Raw genomic sequence first — 15912 nt, forward strand, 5'->3', positions numbered from 1 at the left:
AATCAGTGCTGGCAAGATGAAGAATTGGCAGGAAACCAAAAATGGTTTGACCATCAGAGGAGGAAGCCCTCCCAGACAACAGGGCCAAAATAAATAAATAAAAATCCATTTGAAGATAAAAAACATAATCTGTTTATAAGCAAGATTGAGGTGATGTCTTGGTTTGGAGGCAGCCCAAGATCTGGACTCAGCACCTGACACATATCAGGCTAGAAGGACTCCGTGTACTCCAGCCAAAGATGAGCTCAGACACCTCGAGTGCCTAAACCTGGGCTGAACAGTTTGTGCGGTGGCGAGCGGCCCTGGCTCCCCTCACCTCCCTGAACGCTGCTCTTTAACCTGACTCGGTGCCCAGCACTCACTCCCCAGCCACAGGAACTGCACTTCCTACACAGATGCTCAGCCCCATGAGCTGAGTGTAGAGGGATGCAGTCCTGGCAGCTTTGAACCTCAAAATTCAGCTGCTGAAGCCCCTGTGTGGAGATTTCCACTGCAGCTGCTGTAATTGCTTTGTGTACACACACACCCCCCCACCCACACACAAATGCAGCTTAATTCTTGCAACGCCTCATCATCCCCATAGGTGACTTCCAGGTCTGCTCCTTTGAAAATCCAAACACAGTTACCTCTTTGACACATTATGCTGCTTCATCTGCTGGCAGAGAGAAACCAGGAGCTGAGAGTTTTGCCATCACAAAGCTAGAGCTAAAACATCAGATGACGAGGGAAGGAGTTTTCAGGTTCAAAATCCTTCCTGGGAAGCTGGGAGCCCTTCGCTGCAGTTTGGTTTCTCCTACAGGGATTGTCATTTCAGCCTTCCTCAAGATCAGATGTCTGGCACTAAGAGCCTATTCTTTATTTTGGGGTTTTTCATTTAGGTTAGCGTGGGAGTGAGATGCAGACAGATTAGCAGGCAGGTAACATCCCCAGAACACATGCCTGGAAATACAGCTCCTCCCTCACTCTATCCATTGGCAGCCCGAGAGCTGCATAAAAAAAAAAAATCACCACGCACTTCCTTACACCCTCCTGATGTTATCCCAGGTCTCCTACACCCAACTCCTGTCCATTAGCAGAGGGCATTGGGTCAAATCCTCCTCATTTAATGCCTCTGAGCAGTTCTGGGAACACAGAGGCTCTCGGACACCCATGGCAGCTGCTCATAAATATAACGCCTGCTGCCTCTCAGGCAAATGGACCCATTGTGTTATTGCTCAGAGAAATAAAAGCTTGAGTAGGATTATTTTTAGAAGCCTCTGACATACCAAAGAATTGTTTTAGGGCTAAATGTTTCCTGGCTCGCTTTATTGTCCTTATCACATGGGAACATCAGTTAAGTGTAGGTTTAATGTTGTTACAGGGAATTAATACAGCGGCTTCCCCAAAGCAGCAGGACAAAAATTCTTTTGTCAGGCACAACACATACCAATATAGCATTAGGGCATGGGGTTTAATTATTTATCCAGCACAGGAGTCAACTTATATTTTAAAGAGAAGAGCACCATTTCACATGGAACAGCATTTCTTTGGTGAAATCTATTATCTGGAAAATTTCTGGTTATTGGGAATGTTTCCCTAATGAGATTCTTTGATCTTTTTGGACAGCAGACTATTAAAAACTAATCAAGTGGATGTCAACATTAGAAAGAAAACCACTAGCTGTCTTCTCTGTGCTACTTGATGTTGACAGCTTGTACAGTTTTACTCGACCTCTTTAATATCAGCTTGGCTAGGAATGCATGGGCTTTGGGGTTTTAACTCTATCTCCTCTCATCTTGTTGAGGCTCATCCTTTGAAACTGCTTGTGTCAACATAATGAAAAAAAGGGTCAATTTCTTTTTTTTTTTTTTTTTTTTTAGCAATATGGTTCAATATTGGCTGCTTTGATCTCAGCAGTTTTACCCTGACCTTAGCCCAGGGTTTCCTCTGTGCCTCAGAAGCATGTAGAGATTTCTCCTCCTGACTGCAGCTCATTATTCCCCCCCCCCCCCCCCCGCCCAACACGGGAACAACTCTGGCACGGGAGATCTGGGCCAAGGGGTCCATCTTCCCTGGAAACCAAGGTTCAGTCCACCCTGCTCAGGTTTTTACCCCCACTGTCACACCAAACCAAACCACTTTTCCCAGAAGGACTCAACCATTACCTTTTCTAATAGTTGTCTCAGCTGCTTTGTCCTGGCATCACGCGAGCACATCGTCTGTTGAGGTGCCACCACTGTGCATATACAACGTCCCTCACTATCCTGGGCAGAGCTGTAGACCTGCCAGCTTTCCTCTGGGTTGGTAGGCAACACCTAATTAACACAGGGAAAGATGGGTTAATTAAATAGCCTGGTAGGGGTGTGGGAGGTGAAGGGGAATGAGTGGAGGAAGCAGGATGGATGTGGCAGAGAGTGGAGCTGTGCTGGAAGTGGAGGGAGGCTCCTCTGAGGGCCCAGCTGGCAAAATTCACTTGTAATGCAAAAATATGGATTGGGGACAAATAAAACAAGGGTCTAAAAAGGAGAGCAAGAGCTCAAAGAGGAAGGCAATGCATGTGGGAGGGCATGGACACAAGGAAAGCCAGGCAGCAGCGAGGGCTCCGGGTGCTGTCCTACACATCGCGGTGGGGACCCGCTGCCCCGCTGCTGTGACAGAGCACTTGGCTTCTCCTTGACACCCTGAGAAGGATGAGCCTGAGCCACCAGTGAGGGCACAGTGTCCTGCTGAGGGCTGAGCAGTGAGCTGCCTCTGCAGAGCTCTCCCGGATCTGTCAGCTGGAAAATCAGCTCTCCTGAGTAAACGGACACCGGGAGTTACGTTTCTCTCTCCTCTGCCAGATTCCCCCGGAGATGGGGAGCTTCACCAGATAACCATTTCTCTCCAATGTTCACCGGGTTCCAGGCAGGGAAAGCCCAGAGCAGTGCCCTGTGAGGAGTGCCAGCAGGGATGGGATGCAGTCCGGAGGGTACCAGCAGGGTCTGAGCTTCCAGGACACACCGTGGAAAGGGAGCCCAGCCCCAAACACAGCACATTCCCCAGCTCCCTTGTGCCCTCTGTGCTCTCCAAACCTCTCTGATCTTAATTTTCCTTTGTTCTCACAGCACTTTGCAAAATACATTATTTAATCACGACCCAGCCTCCCATCACTTGGAAGGTGTCATCATGTTCCCAACCAGAGGGGAAATGTTCTTTCTACTGTTTCACTGTAGAAAATAACCTTGCAAATGCCCACGTTGACAGACATGCCCTAAGACAGACGCTCAGGCAGACACACAATTTGATTCTCTTGCTAAAGCAACCGGGGAAAAAATAAGAGTAAACAGATTTCATAAACCCTGATAACATGGAAAAAGAATTCCCAGCTTCATTCACCAGCAGCAGAACCACTACATGAAATACTCTTGGAACAGCAGAACTGTAATACTGGAGCTCTCTCACAAGGCACAAGCATGCAGCCTGGAGGCGAAAGATGCCCAATTTTCCCTGCTCACGGAAGACAGAGAGACAGACAGGATTGTTTTCCCAGCCGTTCCCAAAGCGGGAAGCTCAGGCACAGCACTAGCCCTCCAGCAGAGCAGGGACAGGGGACGTACGGCACCACCGCGACACACGGCAACTTCTCCACCGCATCTCCATCCCACTGAGGACTGATCGGGAAAGGAGGGAAGCGCAGGAGCCTTCCGGGACTCGCACCCGTTGTCCCGCTGCTTTTGCAGCAGCAGCAGCAGCGAGGGAAACTTTGCATCCCTTTGGCTGCAGGGACGGGCGGGCACCTGGATCGCCCACAGCCCGGAACGAGGGATGGCTAAACCGCAGGAGAGGAGAGGAAGAGGGAGAGGTACTCCCGGCACGGCCATCCTCATCTCCTGCCAGCACCCCCTGTCCCCGCACCGCCCCATCCCCACTCCTGCACGACCCCCGGGGGGCACTTGCAGCGCTGCCCCCCATCACCCCGAGGGGCGGCGATCCTGCCCCTCCCCGGAGCGCCGCTCTCTGCAGCGCGGGGGCTCCTGCAGGGAGGGAGCCGGACGGCCGCGGGGGTCCCCAGGGGGGGCATCGGGGCAAGGAGGGATGTGGCAGCGCGGGGGACACCCAGGCGAGGAGGGGACTGGGCGGCGGCGGGGAGCGGGGTGCTGCAGGGAAAGGTGCCCTGGGATGCAGGGATGCTCCGGGAGGTCGGGATCCTCCGGGCATCTGGGATGCTCCAGGAGGCAGGGATGCTCCGGGAGGTCGGGATCCTCCGGGCACCTGGGATGCTCCGGGAGGCAGGGATGCTCCGGGCAGCCCTCCCCGTCCCCCGCCGCCCCCCGGCACTTACTCCCGTGCTGCGGTCCAAGGTGCCGCCCGTGGCCGCCGTGAGTTTGGTGGTGTTGAGCCCCACGAGGGAGGGCAGCGTCTGCGACATCCAGTTGGTGATCATGGCCATGGTGCTGAGGACGACTCCAATCTTGAGTAAAGGCACAGACATGTCTGCGGGGGGGGGCGGCAGGCACCCTTCATTCTGCACCGGCGCCGGGCTCCATGCCGCTGGGTTCGGGCTGCGCCAGCCGCCCGGCCGCCGCCGCCGCTCGCCGCCGGCCCATCGTCCGCCGCCGCCCCGCCGCCGCCCTGCCCGGCGCTGCCGATGGTGCTGCCGGTGCCGCTGCGAGCGCTGCCGGTGCCGGTGCGGAGCGGGGCTGCCTCCCCTGCGCCCGCCGCCGCCGCCGGGCGCGCCCCGACCGGAGAGAGCGGCTGCAGGAGGCGGGTCGGGGGTGGGACGGGACGGGGAGGGGCGCGGGGAGGGAGCGCCCAGCCGGCCGGGGAGACTGCGGGTGGGAGGGGGGGGGAGAGGGAGGGGAGAAGGGATTTGGGGAGGGGAGAAGGGAAGCAAGGATTTGGGGGAGGGATAGGGATTTTTGTCGGGAGGGAGGTTTGGGGAAAGGGGAGCGGAGGGAAGGAGGCGTGAAAAGATTTGGGGAGATGAGGTTTGGGGAGAAAAGATTTGGGGAGTAGAGGTTTGAGGAGAAAAGATTTGGGGAAGGGGGAGCGGAGGGAAGGAGGGGAGAAAAGATTTGGGGAAGAGGGAGCGGAGGGAAGGAGGGGTGAAAAGATTTGGGGAGAAGAGGTTTGGAGAGAAAAGATTTGGGGAAGGGGGAGCGGAGGGAAGGAGGGGTGAAAAGATTTGGGGAGAAGAGGTTTGGGGAGAAAAGATTTGGGGAGAAGAGGTTTGGGGAGAAGAGGTTTGGGGAAGGAGGAGCGGAGGGAAGGAGGGGAGAAAAGATTTGGGGAGAAGAGGTTTGGGGAGAAAAGATTTGGGGAAGGGGGAGCGGAGGGAAGGAGGGGTGAAAAGATTTGCGGAGAAGACGTTGGGAGAAGAGGTTGGGGAAAAAAGATTTGGGGAAGGGGGAGTGGAGGAAAAGAGGGAAAATAGGGTTTGGGGAGAAAAGATTTAGGGAGAAAAGGTTTGGGGAAGGGGGAGTGGAGGGAAACAGGGAAGAAAGGGTTTGGGGAGAGAAGGTTTAGTGAGAAAAGATATGAGACGAAAAGATATATAGATAAAAGATATGGGGAAAAGGGAAAGAACGGGGGAGAGATTTGAAGAGAGTCAGAAAGGCTTGGGGAAGGGAGAGAAAGATTTGGGGAGAGGGCAAAAGATTTGGGGGAAGGGGGGGTGAAACTGGGGGAAAGGAGAGAAGATTTGAGGGGACGGAAAAGGACTGGGGAGGAGGTGGAGGAGGTTTGGGGAGGGAGCGGAGCGGGGAAGGGGAGGCGGTTCCCCCGCTGCGGCGCTGCCGCTCCCTCTGCCGGCTGCGGGCCGCGCTGCGGGGCCGGGGGCGCTCGGGGGTCGCGGGGACCGCAGCGGAGAAGCGCCGTGCAGGGGACAAAGGGGAGCTGCTGCCAGCCGGGGGAGCCGGCCAGAGCTGCTGCCAGTGCTCAAGCGCTCCTGGAGAACTCCCCGCACAGTCCCGCGGGCTGTGCGACCGACTCCTGCGGGGCACCTGGTGCTCCCCAGCCCTGTCAGAGCACCCTCCGCGCCCCCGCTCGCCCCCTCGCCGCGTTCTGTCGCGACAGCGCTCCGTCAGCGCGAAGGATAAACCGAAATGTCCCGGTAGACCTGCCTGCCCTGTTCCTGCCCCACGCTGCTCCTGTCTCATTCCCAGTGCGGGAATTCCCTGCCGAGGAATCCCCCGGGCTGCAAACACCAACCAACACCATTGGCCAGCCTGGCATATCATGGGCAGCGAGATGGGGCTTGGTCCCAACTCAGGTTTCCTGAAGGCATTTGCAGAACTGGCCTGGTGACCTCAGAACCAAAGTCTCCCACAAACAGAGCTCTGCAGTTCCTTGCACATCCTCCCCTAAGTGAACCTTTGAAACACCCTGTGCAAAGTAAAATTCTGAAATTAATCTGCTGTCCCTCTCCAGAGGATAGAGGTGACACCCATCACTCCACTAGTACAGCACCAGCCCTGGCATGTTGGAATAGCCACCACTGCCCTCTTGCAGGAGACCCTGAATGTTCCAACAGCCACTGAGCTGATCTGTCCCACCTTAGCAGGACCTTGTCCCTCGCTGGGGACATGGCCCTTGGTGTGGGATCATCCCAGCACTGCCAATCTGGGCAAAGGGAGCAGCACCAGCCACAGCCCAGTGGAGCTGTTTCTGCAGGGAGAGCTGTGGAGCTCCTGTAACACACTGAAATAAAGCACATTTAGCAAGTCCACCAGGTGGAGAAAAAGAGATGAGTTAGAGCAGGAGCACTGCTGCCAGGTCGGATCCTGTCCCTCCCAGCAGCAGCAGAATCAGGTGCTGGCAGCTGGAATGCTGTTCCCTTCCCTCACTTCCCAGCAGCATCCATGTCACTCTGCCCCTTCCTCCTGCTCACCTCTAGCCCAGGTAAGTCAGCCAGCTGCTGAAATCAGTAGGGAAACTGTCCTGCCCTCTGAACCACACACTGTCCTGCTTCAGGCTTCCAAAAGGGATAAACTGCTTCCACCCTGTGAAATCAGCTTCACCCAGCCCAGGTGAGGCACCAGCATCCCTTCCATGGCAAAACTGCTGCCAGGGGTGTGGGGTGATACCTGAGGGGCTCTGCAGCAAGGAGGTGCTTCAGGCTGTAGTTACAGGAACAGGTTCATTAGGCAAAAGCCTTGGATGGCTTCCAGCTTTTATAAGGAATCACAGCTCCCTGCTCTGCTCCAGTGCTGCTCTAACAGGTGCTTCTGCTGTGCTCAGCACTGTGGCAGCTGAGGCTCTGATTGCTTATCTGATTTCATATCATATAAAACACTTGAGTGCTACACTTAAATCATCTTAACGTTCATTTTGCAACTGAGTCAGTAAGTAAAGTTTATCCCTCATATTTGTCTACTCCAGGAACATACAAGGGAATTAGACCTATGGATACTCCAATGTGTAAAATGGTATTCAGTGTGGTAAGGGTCATTCCACAAAGCCTCATTTCCCACCAGTGCACATTCATATGTCTTTCAAATGCTTTGCAAGGATTAAAACTTACTCAGATGGGGACAGCAAAGCAAGGAGAGAGGAGCAGCAGCCACAAGTCCCTGCCGAGGAGGTGGCCCATTCCTGGGAACCTTTTCCCAGGGTTTGTGCAGGTGGAGGGAGGCAGAACTGCTCTGTTTCCCTGGAGCAGATTTCATTTCTTTCTCTTGCTCTCAGTGTTTACAACAGAGCCAAAACCAGTAGTTTTGGGGGAGGTTTTTTTGTTGCTGGAAAGATAAAGGGAGTTAAGGCAGGGACATCAAGATGTTCTTTCACACCTTTTCAGACAGTTCAGTGACTTAATGCATTAACAACCTGTGCTGGGAGCAGGATGGTCCTGAGCCTGTAGGATATAACCTGGGGTGAAGAGAGGCACAACCCTCCCCCAAGTCATGGCCATGCAAGCTGAATCCACACCAGCTGCTCCAAAACAGAGACCTGGCAAAAAAAAAGAGGGTCCCAGAAATGCTGCTGTTTCCCTTTTTTAGGGATGGAGGGTTATGCAGAGGGTGGAGGTCGCAGCTGTGCATGGACATGCTGCAGATCATGGGCATCAAGGAGGAAAATGATCGTTGTCATCTCAGTGCCTGAAACAGCTGATGTGCAAACATGGAAACTCTTCCCTACCCAAACAATTTCCCTTGTTTTAGAAGCCCAGAGTGGCAACAGAATGAAAATATTGACATAAAATTCCAATAAACTTGATGTGGGAGACCTGATGTTGCCTTTACTCCTGCTAGAGCACATCAGCAGAAACACTGGTGAAATCAAGGAGGAGGAGACTCAGGTGACTCTTTTTGACCTGATGGTATTCACTGATGGGGCTTTCCAGGGCAAAGCTGGATATGGCCCCTGAAAAGCAACTTTCCATTGCAGAAATCCCTGCAGTACCAGTTCTGCTGAACTGGTTGATCTCACCTTTCTCCCGATCACTTCGGGTTTTTGCACAAGGAATTGCCTTGAAAAAAACCCGTTTTGTTGTCACTGTTTTTCTTGTCCTGATGCACTCGCTCCAGCCGCCCTCCCCACGAGAGCAGGGGGTGCAGGGCTGCCCCAAAAATTAGGGGTTCCAAGGCTGCCCCCTCCGTGCCTCTCCTGCTGCAAGCAGGGAGCAAACAGCAGGAAAAGATGAACTGTTTAGGGAACAAAAGATGCTTCTTGCATGCATGTATTCCGAGCAGAGAAAGAGGAGGAACGACAGATAAAAGCAAAGAATGGGGTCTTCCAAAATAGCTACTTAGTGGAAAATTCCGCTGCTGGGAAGTGATAATGCAAAATGTGCCTGTCAGCCTGGAGGGGCCCTGCAAGGGTCAAGGTGTGCAAAGAGGGACAGTTCCTGTGTGTGAGTGTGCAGGACACGGCGGTCACTGTCTCCCTCTCCTGGTTGGTTTGGAGAAGAGGTGCTGAAGTTCCTGTTGCTCCCAAATTTTGGTGGGGATCGTGTCAATGAACCCCAACACGAGAATTCCTGTTGGCTGCAGGGTGAGAGGACGGGAGCTGCTCTAAAACACACGCACCTGTATTTTAACAGCCTCAGATCTTGCCGGTGCTCCAAGCTGGCTCAGTAAACGCTGGAGGATCTCAACTAACACCCAAGGAGGGTGAATCCAGCTGAGCTGGGTGCCCAGTGGAGGGGCTGGCAGCTCCTGTCCTGGGAGCACAGGACTCAGGAATTTGGCCAGGCACTCCAGCCTGTCCGAGGATTGCTCCGTGGTGTGTGGGACAGCCCCAACTCCTGCTCTTTCCAGCTCCTCCTCTCTGTACTGGAGACCTGTGAGGTGTCCCAGGCACTCTGGGCAGGAAATGTGGGAAATGTCTGTCCTTTCTGGAAAGACCTGGTTGTGTAACTTCAGGGATCCTCCTCAGATACTTAGATTGGATTAAGTGATTTTCCTCCCTCCTACAGTTGATGGAGGGGCTCTGAACAGGCCTCTTGAAGGATTTGCTGCCTCCACTGACTCTTTGCATCCCTCACAGAGCCCTGACTGATGCCAGGCTGCCCCACTGCCAGGTGCTGCTGCACCCAAAGGAGTGTGGATTTGTGGAGACAGGTGAGCTGAGGGGTGGAGAGGAGCACCCCTGTCACATATGGATGGGACAGCATTCCAAAAACCAGGCTGTGGGGATGCTGAGCAGCTCTCTTGGGGCAGGTCCCTGCAGTGGGGCTAAGGCTGAGGACAAGGAGATCCCAGCCCAGCCTTCTCAGCAGGCTCAGGGCTCTAAGCCCAGCCCAGAACTGCACTGGGGGCTCACTGTGCCCCTCTGCTTTCAGCCCAGCATCACAGAGTTGCAGAGGGAAAGGCCTGGACTCTGCTTTGGACAGAAGGATGACATTTCTCATCCCCCTCTCAACTTAGTAAACTTTCACCCCTTTCCCTCACATTCCTCATTCCCTGGAGGTGCCTGAAATCCCTCCAGCCTGAGAAGAGGCACCACCTGCCCTGGGAGGCAGCGTGGGCAGCCATATCCTCATTAGGGAACACACACTTTGTGTGTTGCCCCATCACCTCTGGGGCACAGGACGATCCTCTCTTGCATTTACCATGAGGCATCTGTCCCTCAGCAGGTCACAAATGCCACAGAAAGAAATAGTCCCAGTTTTCCCAGTTTTTTTGGTCTGACTTCCAAACTTCCTTGTTTCCTCTCTGGGGTTTTTTTGTCACTGTTGTGCTACCATCACTCACACAAGCCTCAGTCCCGGGCCCTGTAACAACAAAGAGCAAGCTCTTCCTCTCCTCATGGGAAGGGTATGGATGGACAGACAGGGAAAGCGAAGGAAGGAAAGAAAACAGCAATTTAAGACCTTAAAGTGCTTTGGAAAGAGTGAGCACGATGATGTGGATCAGTGCCAGCCCCTGGTGGGACTTTGTGTGGAACCTGTGCCTGGTCCTGTGCCTCACTCCAGGAGCAGCCACATTTTGGGATCAGGCAGCCCGATGTGCTCTGGAAAGTTAACTCCCAGCTACAGACACTGGGATTGCCCCCACACGCAAAACACTCCCAAAACTTCCCTTTCCTTACCCACACACGGGGAAAAACACTCTGCAGGAGAGAGAACACGCTCCTTGTGCCACTCTGGAAGTGACAAACCCCTTCGCAGGGCTTCACGTGGCTAAATCTGTGTTTAGCTAAAGCTGCTCTTGACATTAAGCCCCTGATCCACCAGCAGGTGCCAAGACAAGTCAGAGCCTCCGGGCTGGCATGGGTTCCGTGGGTTCCTGTTACTCGGATGCTGTGGCTGGGAAGGATGAATTTTTTGGCACGTTCCCCTGGGTCAGGCACACGCCTCCAGTCAGAAGGTGACTTCACAGTGAAAACTTGCTGGAAACACAGCATTGCTCCTGGGCCCAGGGCTGACACTGCTCCTGTCCCACTGTTCTCTTTCCAGGATGGGCAGGGTGGGCTGGGAGCCAGGACCTGAGTCCTGAGCAGAGAAAAAGCTTCCCAGGGCCAAGACTCAGGATAAAACCAGTCCAGAGGCTGGGACCAGGGCTCCTGGGCTCAGCTCAAAGAGAGCAGCAACAACCAATAGCTACAGTAAACAAAAGAAGGAAAATCAGGATTTTTAGACACACTTCCCCCCCAGCTGGGATTTGCTGGTGCTAAGACACGTCTCAGGCTCTTTATCTCAGTTTCCCCAAGTGCATCTTCCCCTGCCTGACTGACTCAACCTCTCAGGTCTCCCAAAGAGCCTGGCTGAGGTATCCACAGGCAACAAACCCCAGAGGGACACTCCTTGGGTATCCCTGTCTCTGCCTTGTTCCCTTTTGTTTGTAGCTTCATCACAGCAGAGCAAAGACAACACTTATCACTCATAACTCCAGAATTAGGTTCTTCTGCTGTCAGCACAGTTTGCAGCCTTCACCTAATTCACTCTGAGAGTAATTAGTTTTGTATTACTTTACGTATGATGCTAATACTGATTACAAGGCCTGATAACTTGAGTAATAAATACAACCCAGGGCTGAAAATTACCTTTCTTTTCTATTGGTTAAAGCTGAAGTTAGTGAAATGAGACACAAATTGGTTTATGAGACGAGGCAGCTGCCTCCTGTTACAGGCTGCAGATTTGCAGCTTAATCCTACCAGTTTCCATGTGTCTCCCTGACAGGGGGAGGAAGAGCCTGGGCATCAAACTGGGCACTGGGAAGTTCTCCATGGACAGAAGGGAGCCAGCATGGCTGGGCTGGGCACTGCTGAGCACGGGCAGCGTGTCCCTGGCACCTCTCCCTTCCCCTGAAAACAGACCCAAGAGGGGCCTGATGTGCTTTTAGGAAAATCAATAGCAAAATTATTATTTTTAGGCTTTTTTTTTTTTTTTTCCTATTGCAGAAGCCCTAAATGTTTAATATCTGCCTGCTCCAGGAAGGTCTTCCTTCCTGTGTGGTTCCAACGATTACGAGAGGGGTGGATGCTGGAGCGCCGGCTGCTGCTCTGCTCCTGAGAAACTTTGGGGAATGCCAAGAGGTTTTCACTGTGATATCCCAGCTCAAGGAATGACTAAAGGACAGCTCAGACAGACAGGCAAGCAGTTGGCACCCCAAACCCCCTCTGTACCACCCCTGGCTGTACCACAGCATCCCAAACCTCTGCCCCTCTGGCAGCACCATCTCGCCGCACGTGACAAGCGGTTCCTTAGAGAGCATAAACTGGCTCAGTTCCTTCATGGACACCAGGAGAGCTGCCCTGGGTCTCTCCGAGGAGAAGACAAGGAGAGGAAGCCCCATGCTTTTCCCAGGAAGCCCCTGCAAAGAGCTGTGTACACAGCAGAGTGAGAGAGCTGCACCCCAGGGTACCCAGAGCACCTTTGCCCCCCATCCCAGCCCCTGCACCCTGAATCCAGCTGCTCAACCCATTCCAGGTTCTGATTGCTGACCTGGGGAGAGTCAAGGCAAGGCACAAAACAACTAAGGAGACCTTTGGCAGCTAAAAGAAATCCCAGTGCAAGTCTCACTCTGGGGCTCCTGACACCCCCCAGCTCTGCCCTCTGGGGGCACGTGGGGGATTGAGGGGCAGGCAGGGACTTCTACAAAGGATTGGGGAGTGTAGGGGCAGTTCTGCCCTTGTTTCACACAGGTAAAACTACCACCCATCTTAGATAGGTCTCCAAGCCCCTACCAAACTGCGGGTGCAGCCCACAGCATGTGCATCACCCCTGTGCTCCCAGCCTGGCACAAGCATCCTTCCTCCCACCTGGGGGGACTGCCAGAGGATGCTGCAGCACCAATACCTTGGTGACAACTCCCTTCCCTCCACAAGAAGAGCTTTCCCAGCCCCCCACTGGAAGGACAGCCGTGTGCTCACCCCCTCCAGCCCCATTTAAGAGCCAGACCTCTCCCCATTCCTTCCTTTCTTGTGCACTGGCCTGTCAGTGTCACTGCAGAGAGGGACAGGAGGGGACAGCAGTACCTTCTGCATCATCAGGGAAAGCTGCTTAAATCAGCAGCCTCTCTCCCCTGAACCTCCATCCTTCCTCCCCCAGCACGGGATCTCTGTAGGGGACGGCAGAGACTCCCCACGTGTGATGGAGATGTGAACCCGGCACCGAATTAACCGTGGAAGACACTGAGCTGGGCGGTGCCTGGGCTGAAAGGCATATTTGGGGATTGCATCTGGCAGCTGTGCTACAGAAATGAGATGCTGAAACTCTGAAAGGGCTCTGCAGTGCCAGGCGAGTCAGCAGGCACGAGGGTGGGAGAGCTCTGCACAGCCTGGCAGCACGTGGATACCTGCCCAGGTAGGCACTGCAGAGCAGAAACCAGCCCCAGCAAGGCAGCTCAGCAAAGCCAGGCTTTAGCAGGGGCTGAAACCTCCTGCCACGGGCTGGGAGGTAACTCTGCCAAGTTCCCTGCAGCCCCCAGCCCCACAGCTCAGGGCAGGTTTGGTTCCTCATCCCCACACCGGTTTAAAGTTGGTCGAAAAGTTAAAGTGAAATAAAGCAGGAAAAGGAAAAAGCAGCCAGGCACAGCAGCATCCTTTTGGTCCTCGAAAAAACCCACCAGAGCAGAGCAATGGGGCTGGAAAGGCCAATTAGGGGGTGACAATCCCTGGGGAGGGGGCACCGCCCAGGTCCCCAGGCCACGGGCGCATCGCATGGGGCTGGGCAGGAGGGGAGGCTGGAGGGGCTACGAGGCCAGGGCAGCCCTGCCACGCTGCTTTGCCACGATGCCACTGCAGCTGCTGGCTGGCTGTGCCCTCAGCTGGGCCAGGAGTGTGGCCAGCAGCCCGTCGTGCTGGTGGCCCAGCGATGCTGGTGGTCCTGGCTTTGTCCAGCGCGGCGCATGCGCACGGCCCCAGCATCTCTCACACAATGGGCTTCTCCTGGGCGCTCACTTGCAGCTCTGCTGCCTTCCCACCCCTCCTCAGCCACACAGCTTTGGGATTGCTTTGCTTTCCTTCCCCTTCCCTCCCTCCTCCCCCCCCCCCCCCCTCAAATTACAGCCTTCTCATCCCTTCTCTGGAGGGCTCCAGATTAAGGCAGCTCTTTGCTTTAGCCATTCCTTTCCTGGGGGCAGCAGAAATACTCTGAGGGTGCAAAGGCAAAAGGCTTCAGCTACTCAAACTTCAGCAGTAGGGCAGTGACAGGAGAGAGCACTGTCAGCAGGAGAAAGAGAAAAATAATCTCCATAAAGCATCAGGATGAGAGCCCAGCTGCTAATTGCTCCTACACTAAGAAGCCTCCATTCCCCTCCTATTTATAGCTTCTTTTTCTTTCTTTTTTTTTGCTTCCAGGCAGCACCACAATTAACCCCACAATCTAGAGCATCCTCTTGTAATTACTTTTTTTCCTTTCCTCAGTGACGGGGGAAAATAACAAAAGACAATCACCCTGCCTGCCTCTCCCCAGTTAGCTTAAAGAAGTCAAATGGAGTTTTAATTCCACTTGCAAGAAAGGCACCACTTGGGTGCCTCCTTTTCTCTCCCGCAGCCCCACTACTCAGACTGTCCAGGGGCCGGGACAGTCAAAAAAACCATTATAAGCCAGGGGATAAAAAAAATAGGTGGAGTGGGGAGAGGGGGATAAATAAGCTACTCCTCTCTCCCACAAGGCTGTCACAGATGGAAACATCAAGGGACATTTAAATGTCACCTAAAATCAGCAAATCTACCCCCACATGAGGAGTGGGGTGGGGACAAGGAGGGACTGACACCCTGCACCGGAGTCTCGTCCCCGTGGGGATCCGGGACGGGCAGCTCTGAACTTGGCCGAGCCCAAGCCCGGGGCGGGGGTCCCGCAGCCCCCCTCTGCTCCCCCAGCCCTTCACAGGAACTTTCCCCGCGGGTGGGTGGGGTGGGGGGTCCCCCACACCCCTCGGGGGGGGTGGCCACGCCGGGGCTGCCCCTTCTCTCCCCCTTTCTGGGGGTCCGGTATCCCGAGCCCCCCGCCCTGTGCCCCCACCCCCGGCTCCCCCCCAGCGCGGAGGGTCCCCCAGCACCGCGGGCTGGGCACAGGTGATGCCCGGGGATGGCGGGGGGCACGGAGGTGCAGCATCCTATCCCAGTTTTCTTTTGTGCTCTCGAGGTTTAACAGAAAATGGCGTTGGGGAGAAAGGGAGAGGAGGAGGGGGTGTGGGAGAAGGAAGAGATAAACCTACTTGGGTGAGTTCTGTGCCCATCAGGATGAGGAAGCAGAGGGTCAGGAGCTTGCTTGCCGGTTGCATCTCTCGCACCCCGTTCTAGGCACCTCGCATACAGATCACCTCCGGGCGAGCCTCCCTGCGCCGTCCCCGAGCCTCGCTGCCTCCTCACTCCTTTATTCTTATTAATATTTTAATTAAAGAGAAAAAAAAAAAAAGGAAAAAAAAAAAGACAACAAAAGGCAATTTTAAAAAAAAAAATCAGCCTGATTTTGCGGGTGGCTCTCAGCACCCTCGGGAAGCGATGCCAGAAATCTGCTCAGCAGAGCCTTCACTTTGCATATTTATTGGGATCCCAGTTTCTCTCCTCTGCTCTCGGTGCTGGCTCTCTGGTAATTTATTTAATTTTTTTTTTTTTTTAATGGCTCCCTTGCTCCAAAGACATTTGCGAAGGGAAATTCAACGGAGCACGCAATGATTATCTCTGCTATTGCCAAAAGTTTGCCTTGAAAAGGGGGGTGATGGGGAGAGGACAGGGATTTAAAAAAAAAAAAAAAAAAAAAAAAGAAGAAGGGACTTGGTAGGGCTGGCTACTAGCAGGGGATGGCTGTGGAACAGGATGTGACATCAAGTAAGGCGGGGGAAATTTAACTAAACACGGCAAAGGGAGAGGGGGAAAAGCAGCCGCGGCAGCGCGGGGTGATGCTGCGGCGGCCCCGCGGGGAGCAGGGCTGGAACAGGGGGGTTAACCCCCCTCCTGAACCCCCTTCTCAATGCCATCCCTCCCCACCCCCTCTCTCCGGCGGTACCTGGGAACAGGGAGGGGTGCACGGGGATCTCACACCCCCCTCCCCAGAGCACCAACCCC

At 54.4% G+C, this 15912-nt stretch overlaps 1 protein-coding gene across 2 annotated transcripts in view; it reads right to left on the bottom strand.

Moving 5' to 3' along the window:
• Window positions 1–15673, bottom strand: part of OLFM1 (olfactomedin 1) — a 32298-nt gene extending 16625 nt beyond the window's left edge. Inside the window, exons 1-2 of one of the 2 annotated variants that reach the window (XM_032708096.1) lie at window positions 15063–15673; window positions 2145–2294 (exon numbers count right to left, since the gene is read on the bottom strand). In XM_032708096.1, the coding sequence (XP_032563987.1) occupies window positions 2145–2294; window positions 15063–15128 (216 nt within the window). In that variant the 5' untranslated portion in view covers window positions 15129–15673. Of the gene's footprint in view, window positions 1–2144; window positions 2295–4300; window positions 4729–15062 lie in introns of those variants that run through there. The other variant, XM_032708095.1, reaches the window with a different exon arrangement.
• Window positions 15674–15912: the final 239 nt, after the last annotated feature.

The sequence above is a fragment of the Chiroxiphia lanceolata genome, chromosome 21, assembly GCF_009829145.1.
Source record: "Chiroxiphia lanceolata isolate bChiLan1 chromosome 21, bChiLan1.pri, whole genome shotgun sequence".
NCBI lineage: Eukaryota > Metazoa > Chordata > Aves > Passeriformes > Pipridae > Chiroxiphia > Chiroxiphia lanceolata.